The following is a 21297-nucleotide window of genomic DNA, read 5'->3' as shown; positions in this document are numbered from 1 at the left end:
GAAGGGTTTGGTACTGCAGATGGCTGTAGAGATATCCTGGTGAGATCAGAATCTGCTGAATGCTTCAGGAAGAATTATTTACCTAATGCATCCATTTTTTTTATTTTTTCCTACTCATGAGTTGCCTGAAGGGGGAAGTAGGAGAGCTGAATCCACCAGGGCTCAGATCAGTGAGCAAATATTGAAATGTGAGGTATTTTCACAGTAACACTATCCTGAAGCTGCATCTCTGAGCAGTTTAGTTAAATTCTTACTTTCCACTGCTTTTCTCCACACCAGGACAGTGTTTATAGGCAGTGCTTATGCTCAGAATTCTGATGAGCTCTGTTCAGAGATGATGGCTAAAACCCATGGCCAGGTGGATGCATCTTTCTGTACTTTCAATCTTAGAGGGAAAGAAAAGTGAAGGCAAAAAGGTGATGTTTGTAGTTGATTCAGTACACACAGAATGACCTCACTGGAAAAGGAGCTGCTTGTGATGTTGGTTAAAGCTCTTTCCTTGATGATGGTCACTACAGCACGGAGCAGGGGCTGTATCTGTGGGACAGCACCTGAGCCAGGGCAGGAACAACGACCTGAGTGAGAATTAATCCATCAGACAGGGCAGCAGCTGTGCCAGGCTGGGAGCCAGGGAGGGAGCAGGAGCTGGCAGGGGATGGGAACCCTCTGTGGGGTCAGACTGGTCACAGTCCCTGCTCCTCTTGGGAATAGTTATTAAACGCAGCAACAGCAGGCAGGCTTGCACTAGGGCTTGCAATATCCCTTTCATAGTCCCTGTTTCTCCCCTTCCTCAGAGCAGAGCTGTTTGCCTTTGGCCACGGGTGAGGTGAGGGTTTATTGGAGCCTCGACCCTCCCAGCAGGTGACTGTTTCTGCAGCTACTCCATGGAGTTTCCCTTTGCATTTTGTGTGGAAATGCAGGCCAGCTTCCCCCTGGGGTTTCTGGATCACAACCCACTTTTTCCAGCTCGTTCAGCACAGTCTGGTCCCGGGAGCAGCCGGGGGATGAGGAGGGAGGAAGCATTCCTTGCTGCTACATTCACATAGCTCCTGGCACCAGCCAGCTCGGCCAGCTCCTCCTGAAACCGCTCCAGACTCTGAATCATTGCTCTTAGGAAACCATTCATGCCCCAGCCTGAGCCCCAGCTGACTCCTCAAAGCCCCCCAAAACACTGGCACAGCCTCTGATGCTGCTTGGCTTGTCTTGGCAGGGCTGAGGGGCTGGGCTGAGACCACAGCCCTCTGTTGTTCTTGGGCAGTGCTTTCCCTGCATCGTTTTGCAGTTCCTTCCCGTTTGTACAGAGCTGTTTGCTCAGCTCCCCTTAGTGCTGTGCTTGTCCCTCCCTCGGTGAGGAGACAGGCAGCTTTGCACAGAGTGGCTCTATTTTCTCTCTTCATGCCTGGTGCTGCCACTACAGGGCCTGTCTGCACCATGTCAGTGCCAGCACAAAAAAACCCCATAATTTGTAAAATTTGGGATGTTTTAAAGGAATACATGAGGCAAAAATATGTATTCAGGCTCTAAGATGCTTCCCCAGCAGCAAGAGAGGGACTGTCCCTTGTTGGGGCTCAGAGGGTCTGGGGAGGAACGTGGATTTGGGATGTGCTCCTGCACCCTCTCTCCCTCCCTCCCTGCCTGTTTGAAGTCCCTCTGAGGTGGGTATGTCAGCCCAGTCATGCAGGTACCTGCTGAACAGCAGCAGGCATGTTTCAGAGTTTAAATCACCTCCCTGCTCCTCTCTCAAGGGATGATTCATGGTGATTGATCACTCTGAGCTGGGTGTGAAGGCAGCCCTGGCTGCTTCCTTACTGGCACTGCAAAGCTTCAAACTAAGCTGATTTTTACCCTTAAAGCCACTGCCTGTTGCAACTCCTCTGTCTTTTAGATTTGCTCCTTTCACTGTCGGTGGGAGAATCCCCTGGAGCTTTCCAAAGGAATTTGTACCCAACTAATTTGGAAGTCTTGGACTTCTCAGCTTGGGGCTTGTTGTTCATGCGTGAATTGACTGGAAATGAGTTTGGTTTTGAGAGGCTGGTTTCTCCACAGACCTAGATCCTGGGCAGGTATTTTAGTTGCTGCTGGTTGATGGCAAAATCATCCTTTGAAATTCTGGAATAAATGATATAGATGGAAGATAAAGAGCAATGAGAAACTATGCTTTGCCTGTGCAATAAAAGAGAAAGCAACAGTGGAATTATGTGCTTAGCAAGTAAGGCAGAGGCACAAGTAATGGCTGATGCTGGGTGACAGTGTCTCACAGATCAACCTGCCCCAGTTTCCAGGAAAACAGAGAGTTTCATGTATAATAAAAATCCAGGACTACAACTCTAAAGCTGGGCTGAACCAGCTGCTTTCTACAGCCCTTTCGTGTCTCAGTTTCCTCACCTGTAAAGCTGGACAATAGTAATTTCCTCCCAAAAGAGCTGCCAGTGCTGGCTGGAAGCTGCTCTGTGTTACAGTGCTAAGGAAACAGTGGCTATTACTAATCGTGCCTCATATTTTTTCAACATTCTGCATAACTAAATTTTGTTTGTTTTGATTTTTAAAACTTGGAATCGGTGGCTGGACCAAATTATAGCTGGAAGCTGAGAGCTATAAGGAAAGACATCCAAATGCTGCTCAGTTTGCTCTGTACAGGACAGAACTGCTGAGGCTGCATCACTTGTGGCTCCTGAGCCCAGTGCCAGCATACAGAATTCCCTCCTTACAGCTTTTCCATTACACATGCCAAGTATCCAGCTCTTCAGTCTGTTATAAATCATCCCTAATTCTGTAATTGCTTTGCTAGTGATTACAGGCAGACTCTGGTTGATCCTACAGTGGTTTTCCTTTATCCACATTTTCGGTGGGCTCTTTTATTGTTGATTCTGTTTTCCAGTTCCTTGCTCCCCTTCCCCAGTTCTAGCAGGCCCCATGGCTGCAGTCCAGTGTTTTCCCTGTGAGAGACAAGGCAGAGCCCCCTCTGCCTTTGGGTCTGCCTTTCCATGAGGAGCTGACAGGGAAAGGGGCACCTTGTGCCTGTGGCTTCCAGACATGAGGTAAATGTGTAAGGTCCTGCATGCAGGGATATGCTCTGAATCCCTCTGCAGGGCTGGGAGCTGCGTTCAGGGCTGGGTTTGGAAATTGTGGCAGGCAGGCAGCTCAGCACAGCTGGCAGCATGACTGTGCCATTCCCTGCTCCCCAGGGATGGCTCCCCACAGGCCCAGGAGCAGCCAAGCTGTTGTGCCTGGCTGTTTGCTGGCACAGGCTCAGCCTGCAGCCAGACTGCTCGGGGCTGCTGAGGAGGTCAGCACTCTGTGGTTCCTCTCACCCACACTTTCTGTGCTTCCCTCCAGTGCAGCGCCAGCAAGCCTGGCTGTTCAGAGCTCCAGCACTGTGCCTCTGTTCCCCTTTCCCCCTTCCCTAGGGATTCATCTTTGCCTCTCTAAATTGCACTTGTGGAAAGGCACCTGGTGATTCAGGTCCTGCCCTGGGTTAGGTGAGATGTTGGATGAAAATTGGGGATACTCTCACTTGGTGGCAAATGAGGTCCAGCTCCCCTCTGTACCACTTTGGAAGGACACAGCTGACACAAAGCTGAGGTTGTTGCTTAATTCCTGCAGTTTGAACTCAAACTCAGGCCACAAAAGCCATAAAGCAGGGCTCTCTATTTGTGAAAAATGGATTAAGCTTTGAGGAGTTTGAGAGTTTGACTTTGACCTGCTTTTGTTTTTCAAACTTGCAGTTAGATTCTGAAGTGCTTAGCTGGCAGTTCTGAAAGCAGCTCAGGGATTTTACAATGATTCTTGGAGGGGGGTGGGGGATGTATTCATGTGGGTCAGCTCATGAGCCACCTTGAAGAGTTTTGTTTTCAGAAACCGGAGCTATTGAAAATGAAAAACACTTATGACCTTTCATTCAGACTTCCCTCACATTCAGGGATTTTCCTTCTATTGAATGGGCATTGACTGCTGCCTTTAATTTTGGTTTTGTTGTCTGTCAATGCCCTCTTCAACTTTAATTTCAGGTTGGAGTATTCCCTTCCCTAACCATTCCATGAAAATGGCCATCTGATGTACCTTGTGGCTGAGCAGATGTTATCTTGTTTGGTAATGAAAATCTGCCCTGAGTAATTGGACATTCTTCCTGGTTCCTTGTAATTAAGGCAGAAGAAAAGAAAAAGAAAACCTGCTGATTTGATATGAGTAATTGCTTCATTAAGTTATTTGCTTCCTCACCATAACCATCAGCCCAACGAGACCAACCTGACCATCAGATCATATATGATGATCCTTCAGTGCTGTGGGTTTTCTGTGCTTTGTTGTCAGATGGAATCACAGGGGGGGAAAAAAGCTAGGAAACACACGGCTGAATTATTTACCTCTTAACCATATGCACTTCAGCCCACAGAGAGGCTGTGCTGTGTCCTAACCAAGTGAATCAGTGCCTGGAAAAGCAGAGAGTGGATGAGGCTTTAGGTCACCACAGCTGCCTGGCCTCCTGCATCTGAGCATTGTGGATTGATGTTGACAGGCTGAACATCTGTGTTTTCCTACTGTGGAGCAAGAAGGGGAGAGAGCTGCATGAAATCCCGGCCAGTGGCTAGAAAATGTGGCTCAGGACTGGACTCTGGCAAGTTTTAGCAGTGGTGGTGGTTTATGCCATTGCTGTTGTTTGTGTTTAGCCATCCTGGGTGTGGCAGTCAGGTTTGCAGTGACATTTGGGGACACTGGGACTTACAGAAGGCCACACTGTCCCCAGAGACACCGAGGACAGGGCAGTGGGCCTGTTGACATGTTAAATTATTTAGATTTCACTGAGATCTCAGCCATGATTTCAGGTAGGAGATTATTCCCCATCCATGGGCACCTGAGCTGCTCTCATGCACATCCCACTGCCCTGTCCCACATTTCAGTGGGTTTGGTGCTCATGAAGAACAGATCACCCCAAATGCACTCCATAAACCCACCCCTGACTCCCTAATTGCAAGCTTGAGAGTCAGGCTGCTGCCTCAGAGCAGCCACATGATTCATATGTGCTTACTGAGGAAGTCAGGGCTTGGAGGCTCCTTGGATGTGAATTCCACCAAATTATCCCCAAGTGCTGCAGAGAGCAGTTCCAGGTCACTGCCAATCAGTCCTGCAGACCTCTGCATGCTGTTCTCTGCAAAGCCTGTATGATCCAGGAATGCTATCAGGGACTTTGATCATCGAACTGATTCCTATCTCCCTCCCCAAGATCTGGGCAGGTATGTTTTTATAAGGCTCCACTGAGCTTGGAGCAGCCAACATTCCTGCAGCTGAAAAGTTAGGCAGTAACAAGTTAGACAGCTCAGAAGTTTTAATCCCAGTTTGGACAACCCTTTCTCAGAGCTGTTAAAAATGAAAATATGTTTTTTTTTTTTTTAATAAGTAAATGAGGATAATGAATGTAAGTAACCAGTGCACTGTATGGATTAACTGACTGGCACAAGTGGGGCATTGTGTGAGTGAATGCAGGGGAAAGGGAGAGCCATCAGAGGTGCCATAATTTCCCCATGAAGGTGGCAGAAAAAAGGGCAGATTCTGCCAGTCTCCAGTGCTGGTTGCCAGGATTTTGTCATCTCTCACATGCATCTTGCTCTCCTGGCCACCAACAATGGGAATTGGGCACAGACAATGGGAATTGTGCCCTGCAAAGGGCACAGAGCATGGACTGAGCTGTGTCACAGCAGCCAGTCTGCTGGCATGGAGCTCCTGCAGTGGAAGTGAGCAGATCCAGTGGGATGACTGAACCCCTGGCCCTTTCCTGCTGGCTCAGTGCATCCCAGCTGTTGGATTCTGGGGTCACTCAGGTCCTGCTGCACGTGCAGCAGTGCCCAGAGGTGCCTTCCAGGACAGCCCTGTCTTGGCCAAACCCCACAAGGTCTCCTGCTTCCTTCCCCTTGAATCCAGGGGCTCTCCATGCTGGGTTTGGCAGGGATCCCCAAGGCTGGGATGCAGTGTCACCATTCACCTCCTGCCAGGGGCTCCACCAGGGGCTGCTGGTGCAGAGCAGGATGGAAAACTCCTCTGCATCTCCTCTCCAGCATCAAAGCCACAAGAGTGATTGGTCAGGAAAGGAGCTTGGAGGATCCCATGTAAACTAAACAGAGCTGAGATGGGGAGGGTTTATAGTCCTGACACCTGAGTTTCTACCCCTGTATCAAAGATGCTGTTCCCCAAGCTCAGCTCTGCTCTGCTGCACACAGGCAGGTGTTTGCAGTGTAAATTCCTGCTTCTCCTTGTCTCAGGGAGTTCTGCTCTTTCCATAACAGCCAATTTGGCCTACCAGTCAATGCCTTGGAGCCCCAGGGCAGCACTGAGCCTTGCCACACCACACCTCTCCCTGGGAAACCTCCATCTTCCTCCCCTTTTGCAAGAGAAGCCTGGTCTGAGAGATTGAATGAGTGAGTCAGAGAGGCAGTGACACAGCTCAGCATTCCCGAATATCCCGCTTTGTGTGAGTCCTTGCAGTCAGTCTTTTTCCATGGGGTTCATCCTTTTCTTACTTGTACCTTTTCCTCCTCACTCCACTATACATTTCTGGGTGCTGCTGCCTCTGCTGTTCTCTCTCTCCCCCTGACCCTTTCCTGGGCCTCTGGCTGCTGGTCTCAGCCCACAGCGTGGAGCTGGCCGTGCTTGTCTCTCCCTCCTCCCATCCCTGCTGTGTTTAGTTTGGGAGATTGTGTTTCTGCATGCAGGACCCCCACATGCTGGGGAACGTGGCTCCCTGGACAGGATGCTGGGGGAGAGACAGCACAGACCACTTGCAGCCAAAGCTTTTCACGCCTGAAACAACTCTGACACACGTGTTGCAGGAAGAACCAGCTGCTGAGGGCACCACAGCTGGGCCAGGCACTGCAGCTGCTGCAGGAGGTGCAACATCTGCAGCCCCAGCAGCTGCAGGTGCCACAGGGCTCAGAGCAGCCTGGCCAGGCTCACCCCTGCAAAGGTCACTGCTGTGTGTGTGGAGCTGGGCAGCCCGAGGTGCTGGCACAGCCTCTCTGAACAGGGGACAGCTCTGTGCCTCTGCCAGTGCCAGGGTGGGATGTGTTTGGCAGGGGGATGTTCAGGGCTGGTGAATGCCAGGTTAGATCTGAGCTGTTCTGGTGAAGCTCAAATAGTGCCTGCCAGAGCTGAGCCAGCAGTCCAAACCCCTCACTTTCAGGAACAGCAAACTCCCTCACTAGCTTAAGAAAGAGTAGAGGAAAAAAAAAACCTCAAAATGACTTACCTATTTGAAGCCTGTGGGCTCTGCACTGTGTATTAAACATTAACCTGCCCTTCTGAGCCAAGGGACTGATTCTCTGGGTAATTCCGAGGCTGGGCAGGCAAAGAAAAGGATTCTTTGTCAGAGATTATTCCAGAAAATTATCCCTTCAGCCACTTTCTGTCTCATCGTGTTTGTTTGGCCCTGCAGTAGGACGGCTGCCCCACAATTTGCTGCTTGTGTTTGTGCAGTGGAGCTGATCAAAAGGCCACAGCTCTAAACAAGCTGCTCCCCAGCAGCCCTGGGATGATGGCACAGCCACCCTTTGCTCACCTAATCACACAAACACGGAGCCAGACGCTGAATTGCACGCAGGTGTGTGTGTAATTGCACACTAAATCAGGCACATGTGCACATATCCCCAAAATCAAGAAGGGAAAGGTGCCTTTTGAACTGCTGTGAGGTGTATCCCTGTGAGTGCTGAGTGTTAAACAGTCATGTCCATCAGAGAGGTGCAGGCAGGGGCAGAACAGTGGGATCAGTGACTGGCAGTGAGTTCTGCTCCCGACTTTGCCCTTACTTGGTGCACGAGGTGGGGCAAGTTGTTGCATTATTGTTTCTCCTCCAGGAATTGTGACTAATGATTTCAAAAGCACCTGTGGAAAGCGTGTAATATATCATTACTATTGCCTTAAATGTGTGTTTGATTAAGCAACAAACCTTGGGTGGTTCAAGAGCTTGGTTGATGACAGTTTTTGCAAACATCTTTCTCCCTGCAGACCCCTGTAGTGCTGTCCTGCAGCAGTGGGGAATTGTTGCTACAATCCTGGGAATGTGGAGTGCTCCTGAGCTGTTCCAGTGCAAAGTCTGCCTGCTTAGCACTGAATCCCCCAGTGACTTCATCCAGCTCTTCCAGTTTTGCACTAAAGCCAGAGAGAGACTCAGACAATCCTTTTGTTCAGATCTGTTACAGGGGGGATAATCTATGGCTGAGAAATGGTAAGAAATGCTGATAGGACTATATCCTCTTAATCCAGCTCATCTACTACCTTTCTCTGTCCCCATGCAATGCCAGGGTTAGGGCTGGGGACAGAACACTTTGTTTCCTACTGTGGAAGAGTCTGAAACCAAGCAGAAAGTCCTTCCTATGGAACCCATGCCTTAGAAATGGTGGAATTCTCTCATGTGAACAGGACTTTTGTGTGTGCGTGACCCACCTTGAGGGGCTGTGGAAATTTTTCCGGGGAACAGCCTGGCCCTTCCTCCAGCAGCTCAGGCTCTGCACTTCCCTGTGCCCTCAGAGCAAATTAGGAGTAGCTATGACTTTCTTCCTGTCTGTGTTTGCAATGCCCCCGGCTGATTGCATTTGTGTAATTAATTGCCCAACCTGCGTCTCTCCGAGGAGCGATCCGGAGCGTGCCTGCCCTGCTGGCACATGGAATAGTAAAATCCTCTTCCCCACACCTGGGGTGATGTCTGGGGGCTGCTCCTGGGGTCTGTGGCTCTCTGTTCCCCCAAGAGCAGCGGGTGAGCGAGGTGTGAGCCTGCACTAAGGTTTTGCTCGGTTTACAGACTTGATTGAGCTCCGGACGAGCGGGTTTGGAGAGGAAAGAGGCGTTTTCACGGGTCACTAGTGCACTTTGAACTAGAGACGGCGGAGCAGCGCTGACCTGAGCTGCTCCAGCAGCCAAGGGCTGAATCAAATCCATGGGGTGCGCCGGGCTGGAGGCGTGAAATTCCACCCCTTCCCTTTGCTGCGGCGGCTGAACGCACCGGGATTTCCAGGGCGGGGAGCTGGCAGGGCTGAGCCCCGGGGATGGTTTGCGTGCCGCGGGGCTAAGGTGCAGCCGCGGGGGAGGCTGAGCCCCGCTCTTCCCCTGCCCGTGCCGGGAGACTTGGAACAGCCCGCACCGGTGTGTGCGGCTGGGAAAGGTGTGTGCTGACAGCTGGCAGAGCTGGGCTGCCCCTCGGCCGGAGCCGGGCGCGGATGCGGTGGCACCTTGCCGTCCCCTCCCCGTCCCTGCCTACAAAAGGATCGCGGCACCCCCGGCACCCTCCCGGCCTCGCCCCTGCTCCCATGTCACAGCCCGCAGCGACGGCATGAAGAAATCCTCGTATTCAGGTGAGCCTCCCTCTCCTCTCGCCTCTCCCTTTGTGTCTGTACGGGGAAAAGAAAAGGTTTAAAACACCCCCAAGTACGACGTGCACAAGCGCTCCTGGCTCCGAGCGCTCTGCGGAGGAGTGAGCAGCTGTTTCACTGTGTATAAACACGTTAAAAAGGCTTGAAAAGCACAGCAAACGCAGCGAGGCAGCCTGTTCCAGGCAGAACCCGGCAGTGTGGCACGGAACTTGTTATCAGAGGGCACCCAGCGCCGAGTGGCAGCGCGAAATGGGGACAGGAGCGCGGTGTGTGTGACACTGGCTGCCCTCGGGGCTGCGCGGATCTCCAAACGGGGTGTAAGAGATGGGATCCCCTAAAGCTGGGGGACTCTATTCTCACTTCTCCCTGGCTTTCCCAGTGTTGCCCGATGGGGTGAGGGCATTGTGCCCTCTGCTCCTTGCTCCCTGGCTGGCACAGAGTGTGCCACCACGCCTGGTGTCATTCCTCTGAACGCCCTGGGACATCCTGCCAGAGGCCCCAAGGAGCGGCTGGTGCACCCCAGAGAGGACACAGCTCCTGTGAGAGATCCCCTACTCACCCCATAAGGCTCAGGTGCCTCTGGCAGCTCCTCCAGCTGCTGGACTTTGCTCTGCAGCTGATTTCTGCTCTGCTCCAGGCACCAGCCTGTGACTCTGTGCTCTACAAGCCAAGTTCTGCCTTGGCCACCGTGGGGACGTGGTGGCATCATGCCAGCCACCTCCAAACGCGCCAAGCCACGGGTCTGGTCACCCCGCAGGACTGCTGGTGGCAGTTCCAGTCACTTAAGCCATGTCACGGCCACGGGACTCTGCCTGAGCTCATGAGCCACAGGAGCTGAGAGTCTGGCTCCCCTCAGAAAATTCACTCTGTGATGCTGCTGCCCGTTTGTTATTAAAATTAATTAGCAACGTTTCTCTCTTGCACATTTCTCTTCTCTCATTAGTGCTGCTAAATGGGCTGCCGGGAGGGTTTATTAGGGCTTGTATGCCGGGAACCTGAGACAGTCTGAGTGTGATGATTAGCACGTTGTAATGGATTAAATTGGCTATTAATGGTTGTGCACTCTGTGTAGGGAAACCTGTTATTGTTGTGGTCTCCTGAGGTGGTGGGAGCAGCTGAGGAGCAGTGCAAGGATGGGTTTGCATACAACTGGCTGTTGTACATAAAAGCTGCCAGTGCTGTGACCTGCTGTTGTGACTCCATGCAGATGAGGCTGAGTGGTCCTTGGCTGCTCTGCTTGTTCAGGGTGGGTTGTTCTGGGATGGAGCTGAGGCCCTGCAAAGCCCCTGATGTGTCTCTGGTCAGTACAGCTGGGATCGGCTGACTTTCAGACAGGACCTTTGATTCAAGGAGACTGTGGTTGTGTTTTGGAAAAACTGCTTTGAGCTTTCCCTGGGCACGGTGCAGATATTGAAATGAAAAGAACAGAAGAGCTGCCATGGCCAGAATTCACTACACAGAAGCAACAGGAGAAGTGTGCTCCTCACAAACACCTCACACCTTGCAAAGAGCTGAGCCGAGCTGCTCTGGGCTGCCAAGGCTTCACTCTGAGCACTGCAGCTCTGGCTGTGCTGTGCCAGGGCCATGTCTCTCCCTGATTTATCAGGCAGGAGGTGAATGGAGGTGGATGAATCACCCACAGCGCTGAGGAGGCCACCTTGGAGAGCTGCCACCTGTGAGCGAGGTGGAGCCAGCTCTGCTGGGCTGCTGGGCTCACAAATCAGGGCACAGCCATGGTCACTCGCTTTGGGGGATTTCACTGGGGATCCAGACTGTTTCTCCAGGACAAAAGGTGTTCAGGGTGCTGCAGAGCCCCTGGGCTCTCTGCTGTCTGCCAGAGGAGCTGGTGAGGTGACAAAGTGGCTTCTCAGCTGCAAAGGCTGATGCTGACAGCCCCTGGCAGCCTGGAAACACAGTGCCTGGTTAAGAAACTCCTGACAATGATGGCAAAGGGGAAAAACTAACATCTAAACATTTTTTGAGCCTAGGGAACATCCCTCCCTGGCCTGATTTGTCCCTCTCTGGCACATTGTGGATATATTTTGTGGACTGGGTCCCCCTGAACCGAGCTGAAACATCTTGCTTGACTCCCCAGGGCTGAAGCTGCAGCTCCATCCTCCGTGGGCACAGCAGTGCTCTCCTGTCACCAGGCTGTTCCCCACCCCAGGCAAGATTTACCTTCCCTAAAGCACTTCAGGGGCCACCATTCCCCATCTGCCGTGACTCCTGAGCATACACCACGCCACGTAGGTGGGGTTGGGATGAAGAGTTTACCTTCGCATGCCTCACCTCCTGGGAGCAGAGAGGCTCAGGCAGACCTTTGTGCTGTAGCCGCGGGCGTGTGAGGCTCATCCCGGCAGTGCTTTTGTTCCTGGAACTCCTGGCAGCAGCAGCAGGAGGAGGGGAGAGCGTGAAACAGGGATTTTACACAGCCAGCTAAAAGCGAGCAGTAACTTCTGTTGAAGCCAGCTCTTACATGTTTGCCTTGGGGATGTCTGTTATTTCAGATGCTAAAGGCGAACTTGCCCTGGAATACTACTTTTTAAGGATTTTTCTATTCTCATTTTTCCATTACTCAAGCCCAATTGCATTGCCAAAGAAGCAATAGACAGGATTTGTGATAAATGACATGACGATTTATAGGTATTTTCAAGGATAGTGCAAGTGGTTTTGGCCAAGGATGGTTTCAGTTTCAGGTTTATGTTAGATGTTGGCACTCACTAAAATAAGGATCACTGGAATTACAGTACCTCCAGAATTATTCGTAGTGGTTATGTGTCACCCACCCTTACCTGAACTGCAGACTCCTAATTTATTGCTTAGGCACTTAGGGAGAAATAACTCTTCATATATGAGCTAAAGCTATAGGAAAAAATACAGGAATAACAGCAAGAGCTGTGATTCCATCATTGCACGAGCATTTTCCCATATTGCGACTCGTAAAATGATTCCCTATAAAACATGGGAAACAGAATGTAAGTCAGATTGGAGTTGCTGGTGCCATCTAGAGAATTTGTGACTGTCTCATCACCAGAAGTGCTCCAGGCCAGGTTAGATGTGGCTCTGAGTAACCTGGTCTGGGGGAAGGTATCCTGCCTGTGGCAGGGGCTTGGAATTAGAGGGTCTTTGAGATTCCTTCCAACCCAAACCATTCTGTGATTCCATTTCAGCTGGGAAGCTTTGGGAAAACTGCTCTGTCCTCTGATTGTTGGTTTGTAGTGTCCCAGGGTCCCCTCCTGCCCCAGGCCCTTCATGGCCTCAGAGGTGACACCACAGGGCTCCTGCAGGTGCTGTGTACCTGTGGATCTGAGCCAAGCAGCATCAGGTACAGGTGTGGGGGACAGGTGGGGTTTGTACCTCACCAAAGGGCTCTGGTTTGTGCTCTAGCACATCCAGAGAGAGAAGAGAAGCACAGGAGCTCTTGCTGGGCTGGGTTAGAGATGTGCTGTGGAGCTGTGACAGCACAGGGACACTTCACAGTGATTCCTCATGCAGCACAGAGTGAGGGAGGTCATCACAGCACAGTGAGGCAGCAGTGCATAGACTTGTCCCTCCTGAAAATCCTCAAGGGCTGTGACTGGACAAGCACTGTCTGTTGGTGGGGTCTCAGTCCATATCTGGTTGTCACTGGTCTGAAATGGGCTAGAAAAACTGAGACTGGATCATTTTCAGGCTGATACTGTGTGAGAGAGACCCGGTGTGGTTCCCTCAAAGGCTTTTAGCCACCCTGCCATAAAAGCTGCTGGGTGGGGTGGGGATGACCGGTGCCTGCAGAGCCCATTGTTTGCTCCTGAACTGACCTTATCTCCTGTCACTGAACTGGCACCCTCTGTCTGAGCTGGGGAAAAATGAACAGACTTGCTCAGACCTGATTTTTTAAATATTTTTTTTTCTCTAGTTCACTGGCCAAACTGCAATATCAAGGAAAAAATACTGCTTGGATCCAACAAAAACATTCATTTAATTTTAGATTGTCATTTGGAACAGAAATTCAAAATAGTTTTGTTTGAAATATTAAAAAAAAGCCATTGTTTTTCAGCTCAAACTCTCAGTTAGCTCTCACTCCCTGAAACCTGCATTGCTGGGCCAGTGGGATATCACAAAAACCCCAAAACCAACCAATCAAATTTGTAACGAAGATTTGCATTCAACCCCAGGAAGCTGAGTCTTGATTCTGTGGCTGTTCAAACCTGCTGCTCAACTCCTAAACTCAGTGCCAGCGTTGGCTCACAATGCCCTGTCCCCTGGGCACATTTCCACCTGTCACTCTGAGCCACAGCCCTGCTGCACCCAGTGCTCTCATTGTGTCTCTGCTGCATGTTTTTGCTCCTGTGTCTGGAGACCAAAGGACTCTGTGGTTTTGCAGCAGCAAGCTGGGTTATGGTGAGGTGCAGCAGCCCCTGGCACAGCTCTGCAGGGCTCCTCCAAGCAGTGCAGGAAGGAAAGGCCTCTGGGAAAGCTCCTGGACAAGTGCAGGAGCAGGAAATACCCATTGCACTTGAGAATGATGGAGTTTACCCTCATCCCAGTGCTTGGTGGAGCAGAGCTGCCACAGGTGGAGGAGCAGCCACCATGCTGGTTACTGGGCTCATGGCTGATTTTATTGGAGGCAAAAGTGTCTGTGCTGGGTGGTTGTTTGGTTTACAAGTGGCTCATACTCTGCCCACACTCAGAGGATGCCATTCCCCTCTGCCAGAGCTCCATGCCCGAGCAGAACTGAGCTTTTTCCCCTTCCCATTGGTGGCAGAGCCAAGAGGAAGCATCAGCAAAGTCAGTGAGAGTGAGGGGGGGAGTGTGAAAAGGTAAAAAAAAGGTGAGGAGAGAGTTTTGGAGCCCAGAAGTGGAGGGAAAAGGAAGGATGGTGGTGCTGGCAATGCCATCCTGGAGTGGGATGCCCCAGGAACTCCAGTCCCTTGCCTGAGGCTGTGGAAGGAGTTCTTGTTGTGGGTTTGTGTTGATGTGGTGTTACCTGGTGGTGCTGAAACAGCAGGAAAGAAAACAAGGACTACAAAATCAACTTGTATTTGGATAATCCCAGAACAGCAGGAGGTTGGTGCACAGACAAAGAGCTTTGCATTATTTGCAGGATGCTGAAAGCTCTGCAGGTTGGCTGGGTCAGCTGCCAGGAATGATCTGCATCATTCAGATCCATGTGAAAGCTGGTTGATACCAAATGTCTATGGCCCTTCATCCTTGCTTTAAGCCCTACAGAAAAGAACAAACAAATGCTGTTCCTGCAAGGCAAACCTTTGTTCACTTTTGGACAACTCCATCTCCAGCTTGTCCAAACCCATCTCTCACATTTTCATAGCAGTGAGGAGCAGCCATGGTTCCTGCTCACCTTCACAACATTCACACATTCTGTCTGGAGGTTTTTTTCCTCCAACCTCTTTCATTTTATTATTTTAACCACTTGATCTATCACATCATGCTGTTTCCTGCTCTGTCCCTGCCTGAGCCACTTCCCCATTGCTGCACACATGTGGGACAGTGACTTTTGATGTTCCCACTGGCTGGTGCCCTGGGATCGTTGTTTGAGCTGTAGCAATGTACAGGGATGCCCAGGGAAAACAGGCTCCTTTATCCAGAGTGCTGGGGGATCCAGGTGAAAGCAGGCATGTCCTTCCCACCCCACATCTCTGACTTTCTTGATGTCTGGTGTGTGCTGGGTGGCAGAGGCAAAGGCTGAAGGGCAAGGCAGTGTTGCAGACTGTGCTCCCAAAACAACTCTGTGACCAAGAGGCAGCATTGCCCAGGGCTGCACTGTGTAATACCTAAAAACCATTAACCATTCCTGCTTACTTTTTAAATTAAAAAGTTGTATTCTTCAGAGAATTAGATTTCTAATATGCCTGTCCTCTCTTGTGGCAGTAAAGCCTGTAATTTTCTTGAGTGTTAGAGATTGTTGGAGTCTCTGTTGGATGAAAGCACCTTGATCCCTGGACAGACTGTTCTCAGCTGCCTTCAGGGCCTCACAGTTGGTTTCTGTGGCTTAGCAGATATCGAGAGCTGTTGATGGCACTTGGCATCAGTCCTGGCAAGCTTTCCTCAGCACTTCCTCGCTGCAAAACCCAAGGTGGGACCACGAGAAGTCCAATCAAAAGGCACAATTGTTGTATTTCGCTCCCATGCTGACAGAATGTATTGCCACAGATGTAAGTGCAATGTGCCGTCACATGTTTCTGATGGCTCGTGATGACTGACAGAGCCTTGTTTTGGAAAACCCTCCTGTGGCAGCACCGTGCAGTGCTGGGGTGGCCAGATGGCAGTGATGGGCTTGGTTGGGTGTTGTGCTGTCTCCAGGCTGGGTGGTGTGTGTGGGCAGGGGTAGAGCTTTGCTCCAGGTAGGAAAACATCCCAACATCTGTTAGAAAATCGTTTGGAGGAGCGAGGAAATCCAGCCTGTGGAGGAAGAAATAACAAACTGCAACACACAGACATTTGCAGAACATAATGAAAGGCCCTGTGGGGTGATGATGTGCTTCCCCAAAATACCCATCCTATTCCTGTGCCCACCTGGGCTGAGCAAGGAGCAGTGGTGACATGGAGCATAGAGAGATGCTGCAGGGACATCCCAAAGAGCAGCACTGACAGAGAGTGGGGTGCTTTGAGTGAGGCCAGCCTGGACCTCTTAGAGAAGAGGTGTCTGGGCTTCGCTGCACAAGGTGTGACCCAAACAAAGTGGAAAGTCTGTGAGAGGGGAGAACACTTTGTATTGCAGTGATTTGTGAAGATTTACCCCGTGGGACAGATGTGTGAGGGCAGGGAGCTCACAAAAAGCAGGCAGAGGTGACCTGCAGGAGACACCTGTCCCTTGGGGTGACGCCAGCTGGCCGTGCCAGCGTGTTTAACACCACACAGGGAGTTCCCCTTCCTGCAGCTCTGGTATCCTCAGGAAAAGCAGCTGTGCTCTGCAGCCCTCTCTCTCCCTGTGGAATCACACACAGCAGTGGTGTGCTGGGAGAGGCAGCACAGCTCCTGGTGGGTGAGTCAGCTCGTTCCCACGGTGGCCTCAGCGACTGACCAGTGACAAGGACAGGTCAAGGCACCCTGCCACGGTTTGTGTTCCAGAGGGGCACTCACAGCAGCCTGGGATGCTGCTTCCTGCTGTGCCACTGCTCAGGTGAGCCTCTCTAGAGCAGGGGTTGGTGTCCATGGGGGGTGGCATCACAGCCTGGGGAAGGAAAGTTTTTGTCCTGTGCTGTGGCACTTGTGAGAGCAGCTGACTGTGCTGGGCAGGAAGGGGCTTGTGGGGAAGGTCTTGCCCCGGTTTCAGCATTGATCATTGCACTGCAGCACTCTGGAGTGCAATATCAGTTATTTTCCTGGCCTGAACTTCTCATTTCAGGTTCAAATCTGATGGTCAGAGTATGTCACTGTCCCCTCCATTCCCCTCAAACACTGCTGCCTTTGCTGCTCCCAGGTCAAGCAGATGGAAGTCAAACTGGAGGGATGACTGCAAGCTGGAACTAGCAGCAAAAAGGCTTTTTTTCTTCCCTTTGTCCATGCCAGATGAGTATTATTTACAGGAAACACTTTGTACAGCTTTGAGATTTGTTTAGAGAAGGAGTGTAGGGGAGGAGACAGCTAAAGGCAGAATGGAAATTAAAAAGGTCACAGCAATGCTCAAGAAAATCCATAATTTCCTGGAGTGGGAGTATTGCTATTCTGGGGACTGAGGGAATAACAGAGCTTGGGCTCCAGCTCCCGGGGGAGAGAGGGATGAACTGGTTCCCTTTGGGAAGGGAAGGGTTTGGCACCCAGCAGCTTTCCCTGATGCCTCGTGGGGCTGAGCCCAGAGCAGCTGCTGGGACAGAGGGTCCCTGAAACTGCCCTGTTCCCTCAGCTGGAGCACAGTCACGTCCCTTGCAGGCTGTGCTGGCCATGCCAGGGAATGTTGGGACACTCGGGGTGGGGAGCGAGCTGCAGCCCCCGGGAGCGTGTTTGCTTTGTCCTGATGTTATCCAGGGAAATGGGGATTGCCTACAGCTTTGTATAATGGAGAGAATAAACAAAGGAAGCGAGGATGAGATGCCCTCAGCCACTGCTGCTGCTGTGGGGTGACTCAGTGCTGAGCTGTGAGTGCCTGGGCACGTACAGAGAGAGGCTGCTGAGGAGAACAGCACAGCTTGGACAAGTCAGGACAAAGGATTTGCAAGGGACAGCCCAGGGAGGTGGCAGGGGGTTGTTCCAGGGAGGCTGGAGCTCTGTTTTGCCTGCAGGAAAGGCCCACCTCTGGGCTGCAGAAGAGTGAGTGTCACCCATCTCCCACCCTGGTTGGTGGGAGGCCCCCAGCCTGCCCAGCTCTGTGGTGTGGGATTCAGCCACCAGCACCCTGCAGAGGCTTTGCTCTTCTCATTTTCAACTTCCATCTTCCTACCAAGATGACTTTCAATTAAATTTTAAACTGAAGAGCAAAATCTAGGTACATTTTAATTAGTAGGAATGAGGATGGACCATAATTCTTTGCCAGCGTGGAATTTAATCTGAAGCATTGAAAGCTGATGATGTCACCAGTCCAAGCCTAATTCTCCTCATCCTCTTTGCTTTGGGGAAGGTTTTCAAGCTCACTGATTTTCAGTGTCCTACTGATACAAGAAGTCACATGTGCTGCAGTGCCCTTATCTGAGGTCAGTTGCTGGAAACACTGTGGTGTCCTTAAATTCAGACCTTTGTCATGTGCTCTTGCAGCTCTCTCTGCCACATGAAGGGCTTTTCCCCCTCTGGTGTCCTGCCTTCACGTGTTTTAGAGAGTGTTTTATAAAATTGGTTATGATACTGGGAAATGTGAGTTTGAATTGTGCCCAAACTGTACCAGAACCACAATACCATGGGGTTTCAAGTGCTTGTCTTTTAATTTATTGATTTTTTTTTTACCAGGTAAGGTATGACTCTCAGAGCTGTTGAGCATTTACTGAACAGCTCAGACACCACCTGAAGGACTGACATGACTGCAGCTAATTACCCTTTGACATTAATTTCCATTCTGCTCCATCTGCATCTGTAAATGCTTTCCCAAATTGCTGTTCTGACAAGTGAGATGCCTCAGTTGCAGAGTCCCACATCTGAGAGCAGGGGAAGGCTCTTGGTGCTGTGGCTTGTTGGGGATGTCATGGCTTGGGTGGTCTCCTCATCCTGCTTGGCAGCTGGAGCAAGAGGCTGTGAGTTATTTCCCGTGGTGGGTTTTTGTCAGATAAACCTCCCAGCAGTGATGTGAAATGGTCTGACAGCTGATTCCTGCAGTTAGTGTTGGGAGCAGTGAGTTAATCTGGGGAAGGATGAGCTCAGACACAGAGAGTTTGATCCATCTGTGGGGGTTTCAGACCTTCCTCTGTGGCAGAGCTGCTCTGCTCTGCATGGTTCTGTGTGGACCAGCCACTGTCCAGGAAATCATCATCATGCATCAGTATTTTAAAATACATCTGAGGCCTTTTGGACACGTGGTGGGGAGAGGGGAGGAGAGGAGGATGTCTGTGGCTGTGTGGTTGTTTTGTGTTTTTGGTTTTGTGAAGTTTTTAGAGATCATCGTGGGAAAAGTGAGAGCCCTGTTCTTGCGCTGTGATGGAGAGGGAACAGTAAAAGAATGTTTCATAATATGTGCCTGGATTGATGTTCAGATCTGACTGAGCCTTGCATGTCCTTTGGGCCCTGAATATAAGTATGGGAATGGATATGAGCCAGAAAAGCCTCCCATGTCAGTGTGCTGGGTGCTTATTAGTGCAGGTTTTTGCATTAAACCCTTTTATAGACTGTGCCTCTTTGTTGGTGAATGATTTTTGGGCTGCTGCTGGCAGAGGTTGTAACACAGGGGAAGGATCTGGAAGATTGGTCCAGGGCACAGTCACAGAGCTGCTGCTGAGCCAGGAGTAAAACCTCATCATAGTCATGGGTAAAAACAAGCAGTGTCCTTGTTCCTGGGCCTGTGGCAGGATTTCTGTGCCCAGAGCCCCTCCAAGTGACAGCCAGGCTGCTCCTGGGAGCTGCTCAGGGGTGAGCAGTGTTTCCACAGGGGGGTGGGAGAACAGAAGCTGTGCTGGCAGAGATGTCCCCAGCTACCCACCACTTGTGGCTCTTCTCCTCCCTCCTCACCCTCTTCTCTCTGCTGGCTGAGGCCTGCCAGGGCTGCCCAAACTTCCCCCAGGACCATTCACTATTCCTGCTTCCCATGTGGAGCTGACCTTGTTTGAATTTCTGGAGAGCACGGAGGGTTTGTTTGCTCCTCTCTCCGAGCAAACACCCGGGGTGGTGCAGGTGGCACTGTGTCCTGCTCACCTTGGAACCCAGGGGATTCACAGCAAAACCCTGGGCTGTGCTCAGCCCTGCTCAGGGCAGGATGTGGGGCTTTTCCAGGAGCTCCCCTGGCACTCGAGGGGCTGCAGGGCTGGCCGGCCAGGGACAGCGGCTCCTTTCATGTGGTTGCACAGGGACATGGCAGAACCCCAGAGGAGCTGATTCCGAGCAAACAGACCCTTGGACCAGGGCTGCTCTGCCTCTCTGGAGCCTTTCTGTCCCCGCTGGGCATGCAGGGCACAGCAGGAGGGGTTTGCAAAGGGAACAGTTCTAATGAAGAGCATCTCCTGGCTGCTGCTGCTCGTCTGGTTTACACCATCCTGACAGCCTGCCTCCCACCCCTCCTCTGCATCAGCTCCATCCCACGGTTACAGGCACCTGCCTGGCGTTCCTGTCGCCCTGAGCCATTCCCTGAGTTGATGGTGACACAGCCTGGCAATTCAACCCCCGTGGGATAGGAATTTTTTGTAAGAGCCTCCCGTAGCCACTGACTTGAGTCTGACGTGTAAATTAGACCTTTGTGCTGGTTCTTTTCTGGTCACACTGTGTAGTATTTGAGTTTTTTCATGGAATCATAGAACATGCAGAGTTGGAAAGAACCCACCAGGATCATTGCGTCAACTCCTGGCTCTGTGCAGAACAGAACCTCACCCCAAGAATCCCAAGAACACCCCAAGAACCTCACCCCGTGCCTGAGAGCATTGTCCAAAGGCTCTTTGAGCTCAGACAGGCTCAGTGTCACACAGAGAGCCTTGTTTCAGTGCCCAACCACCCTCTGGGTGAAAAACCTTTTCCTGATATCCAACCTAAACCTGCCCTGACTCAGCTCCAGCCATTTTCTTGAGTCCTCTCTGTGCCCTTTGTGTGGATTTTGAAGATCACAGTGAGGTCTCCCCTCACTTTCCTCTCTGTTTTGTGGTTGTCCTTTTCCAGTGTACCAGGATTAATCTGAATTCTAATAATCTCTAACATTTCATCCTCACGTGGGATCATCTTCATCTTTAATAACCTCTCTTCCCATTCCTGGTGGTTGATGAATGATGGGTCCTTAGGTCAAAACACAGCAGGAAGGTCAGGCTTTGGATTAAAAACTGCTGTGACATCGCCCCTCAGAACATCCTGGAAGCATCCAAGCCCTGTTGCCTATAGATTATGGGCAAAATAAGACCATAAACCAAGTAGAGACCTCTGCTTTGGGGGCTTAACAGCCTCCTCTGCTTTTCAAATCATGTCATCATAATCTTTGCAAGATTAAGCACTGTTTCAGCTGCAGGGCTTTTTTTAATTTCACTTTCTCATGGAATAAACTGATGGTGACAGATGCCCAAGAGCCCTGGAGGTCAGTGCTTTGTTTATACACAGGGAACTCAGGGCATGAAGGGTGACAGTTGCCTCTGGAGAGGGACATGGGTGTCACCTTCCCATGGAGCACAGGTCTGTCTGTCTGACCTTCTGTGTGCTTGTATCACCTGTAGAGCCTACAGAGGGGCTTTGGGCTCCTCCAGGGGATCCATTCTGTGGATAAATATGGCTTTTTGCCTGGGAAAGACAGAGGAACACTGTCTCATTCATTTTGTGTGGCCAGCTTGGGGCACAGTCAGGTGCCCTGAGTCCTGCTCCCCCTCTGGTGACTGCAGATAACCAAAGTGCTTCCTAT

General features: G+C 51.2%; 1 protein-coding gene across 2 annotated transcripts in view; it reads left to right on the top strand.

Moving 5' to 3' along the window:
• Positions 1–8986: 8986 nt before the first annotated feature.
• Positions 8987–21297, top strand: part of SEPTIN9 (septin 9) — a 135684-nt gene continuing 123373 nt past the window's right edge. Inside the window, exon 1 of one of the 2 annotated variants that reach the window (XM_085077891.1) lies at positions 8987–9332. In XM_085077891.1, coding sequence (XP_084934017.1) covers positions 9311–9332 — 22 coding nt within the window. In that variant the 5' untranslated portion in view covers positions 8987–9310. The remainder of the gene's footprint in view (positions 9333–21297) is intronic. The other variant, XM_085077898.1, reaches the window with a different exon arrangement.

Source organism: Lichenostomus cassidix, chromosome 18 (genome assembly GCF_008360975.1).
Source record: "Lichenostomus cassidix isolate B80296 chromosome 18, HeHo_3.0, whole genome shotgun sequence".
Classification (NCBI taxonomy): domain Eukaryota; kingdom Metazoa; phylum Chordata; class Aves; order Passeriformes; family Meliphagidae; genus Lichenostomus; species Lichenostomus cassidix.
The sequence above is the reverse complement of the archived record's forward strand: the minus strand, read 5'-3'. Positions and strand labels throughout refer to the sequence as shown.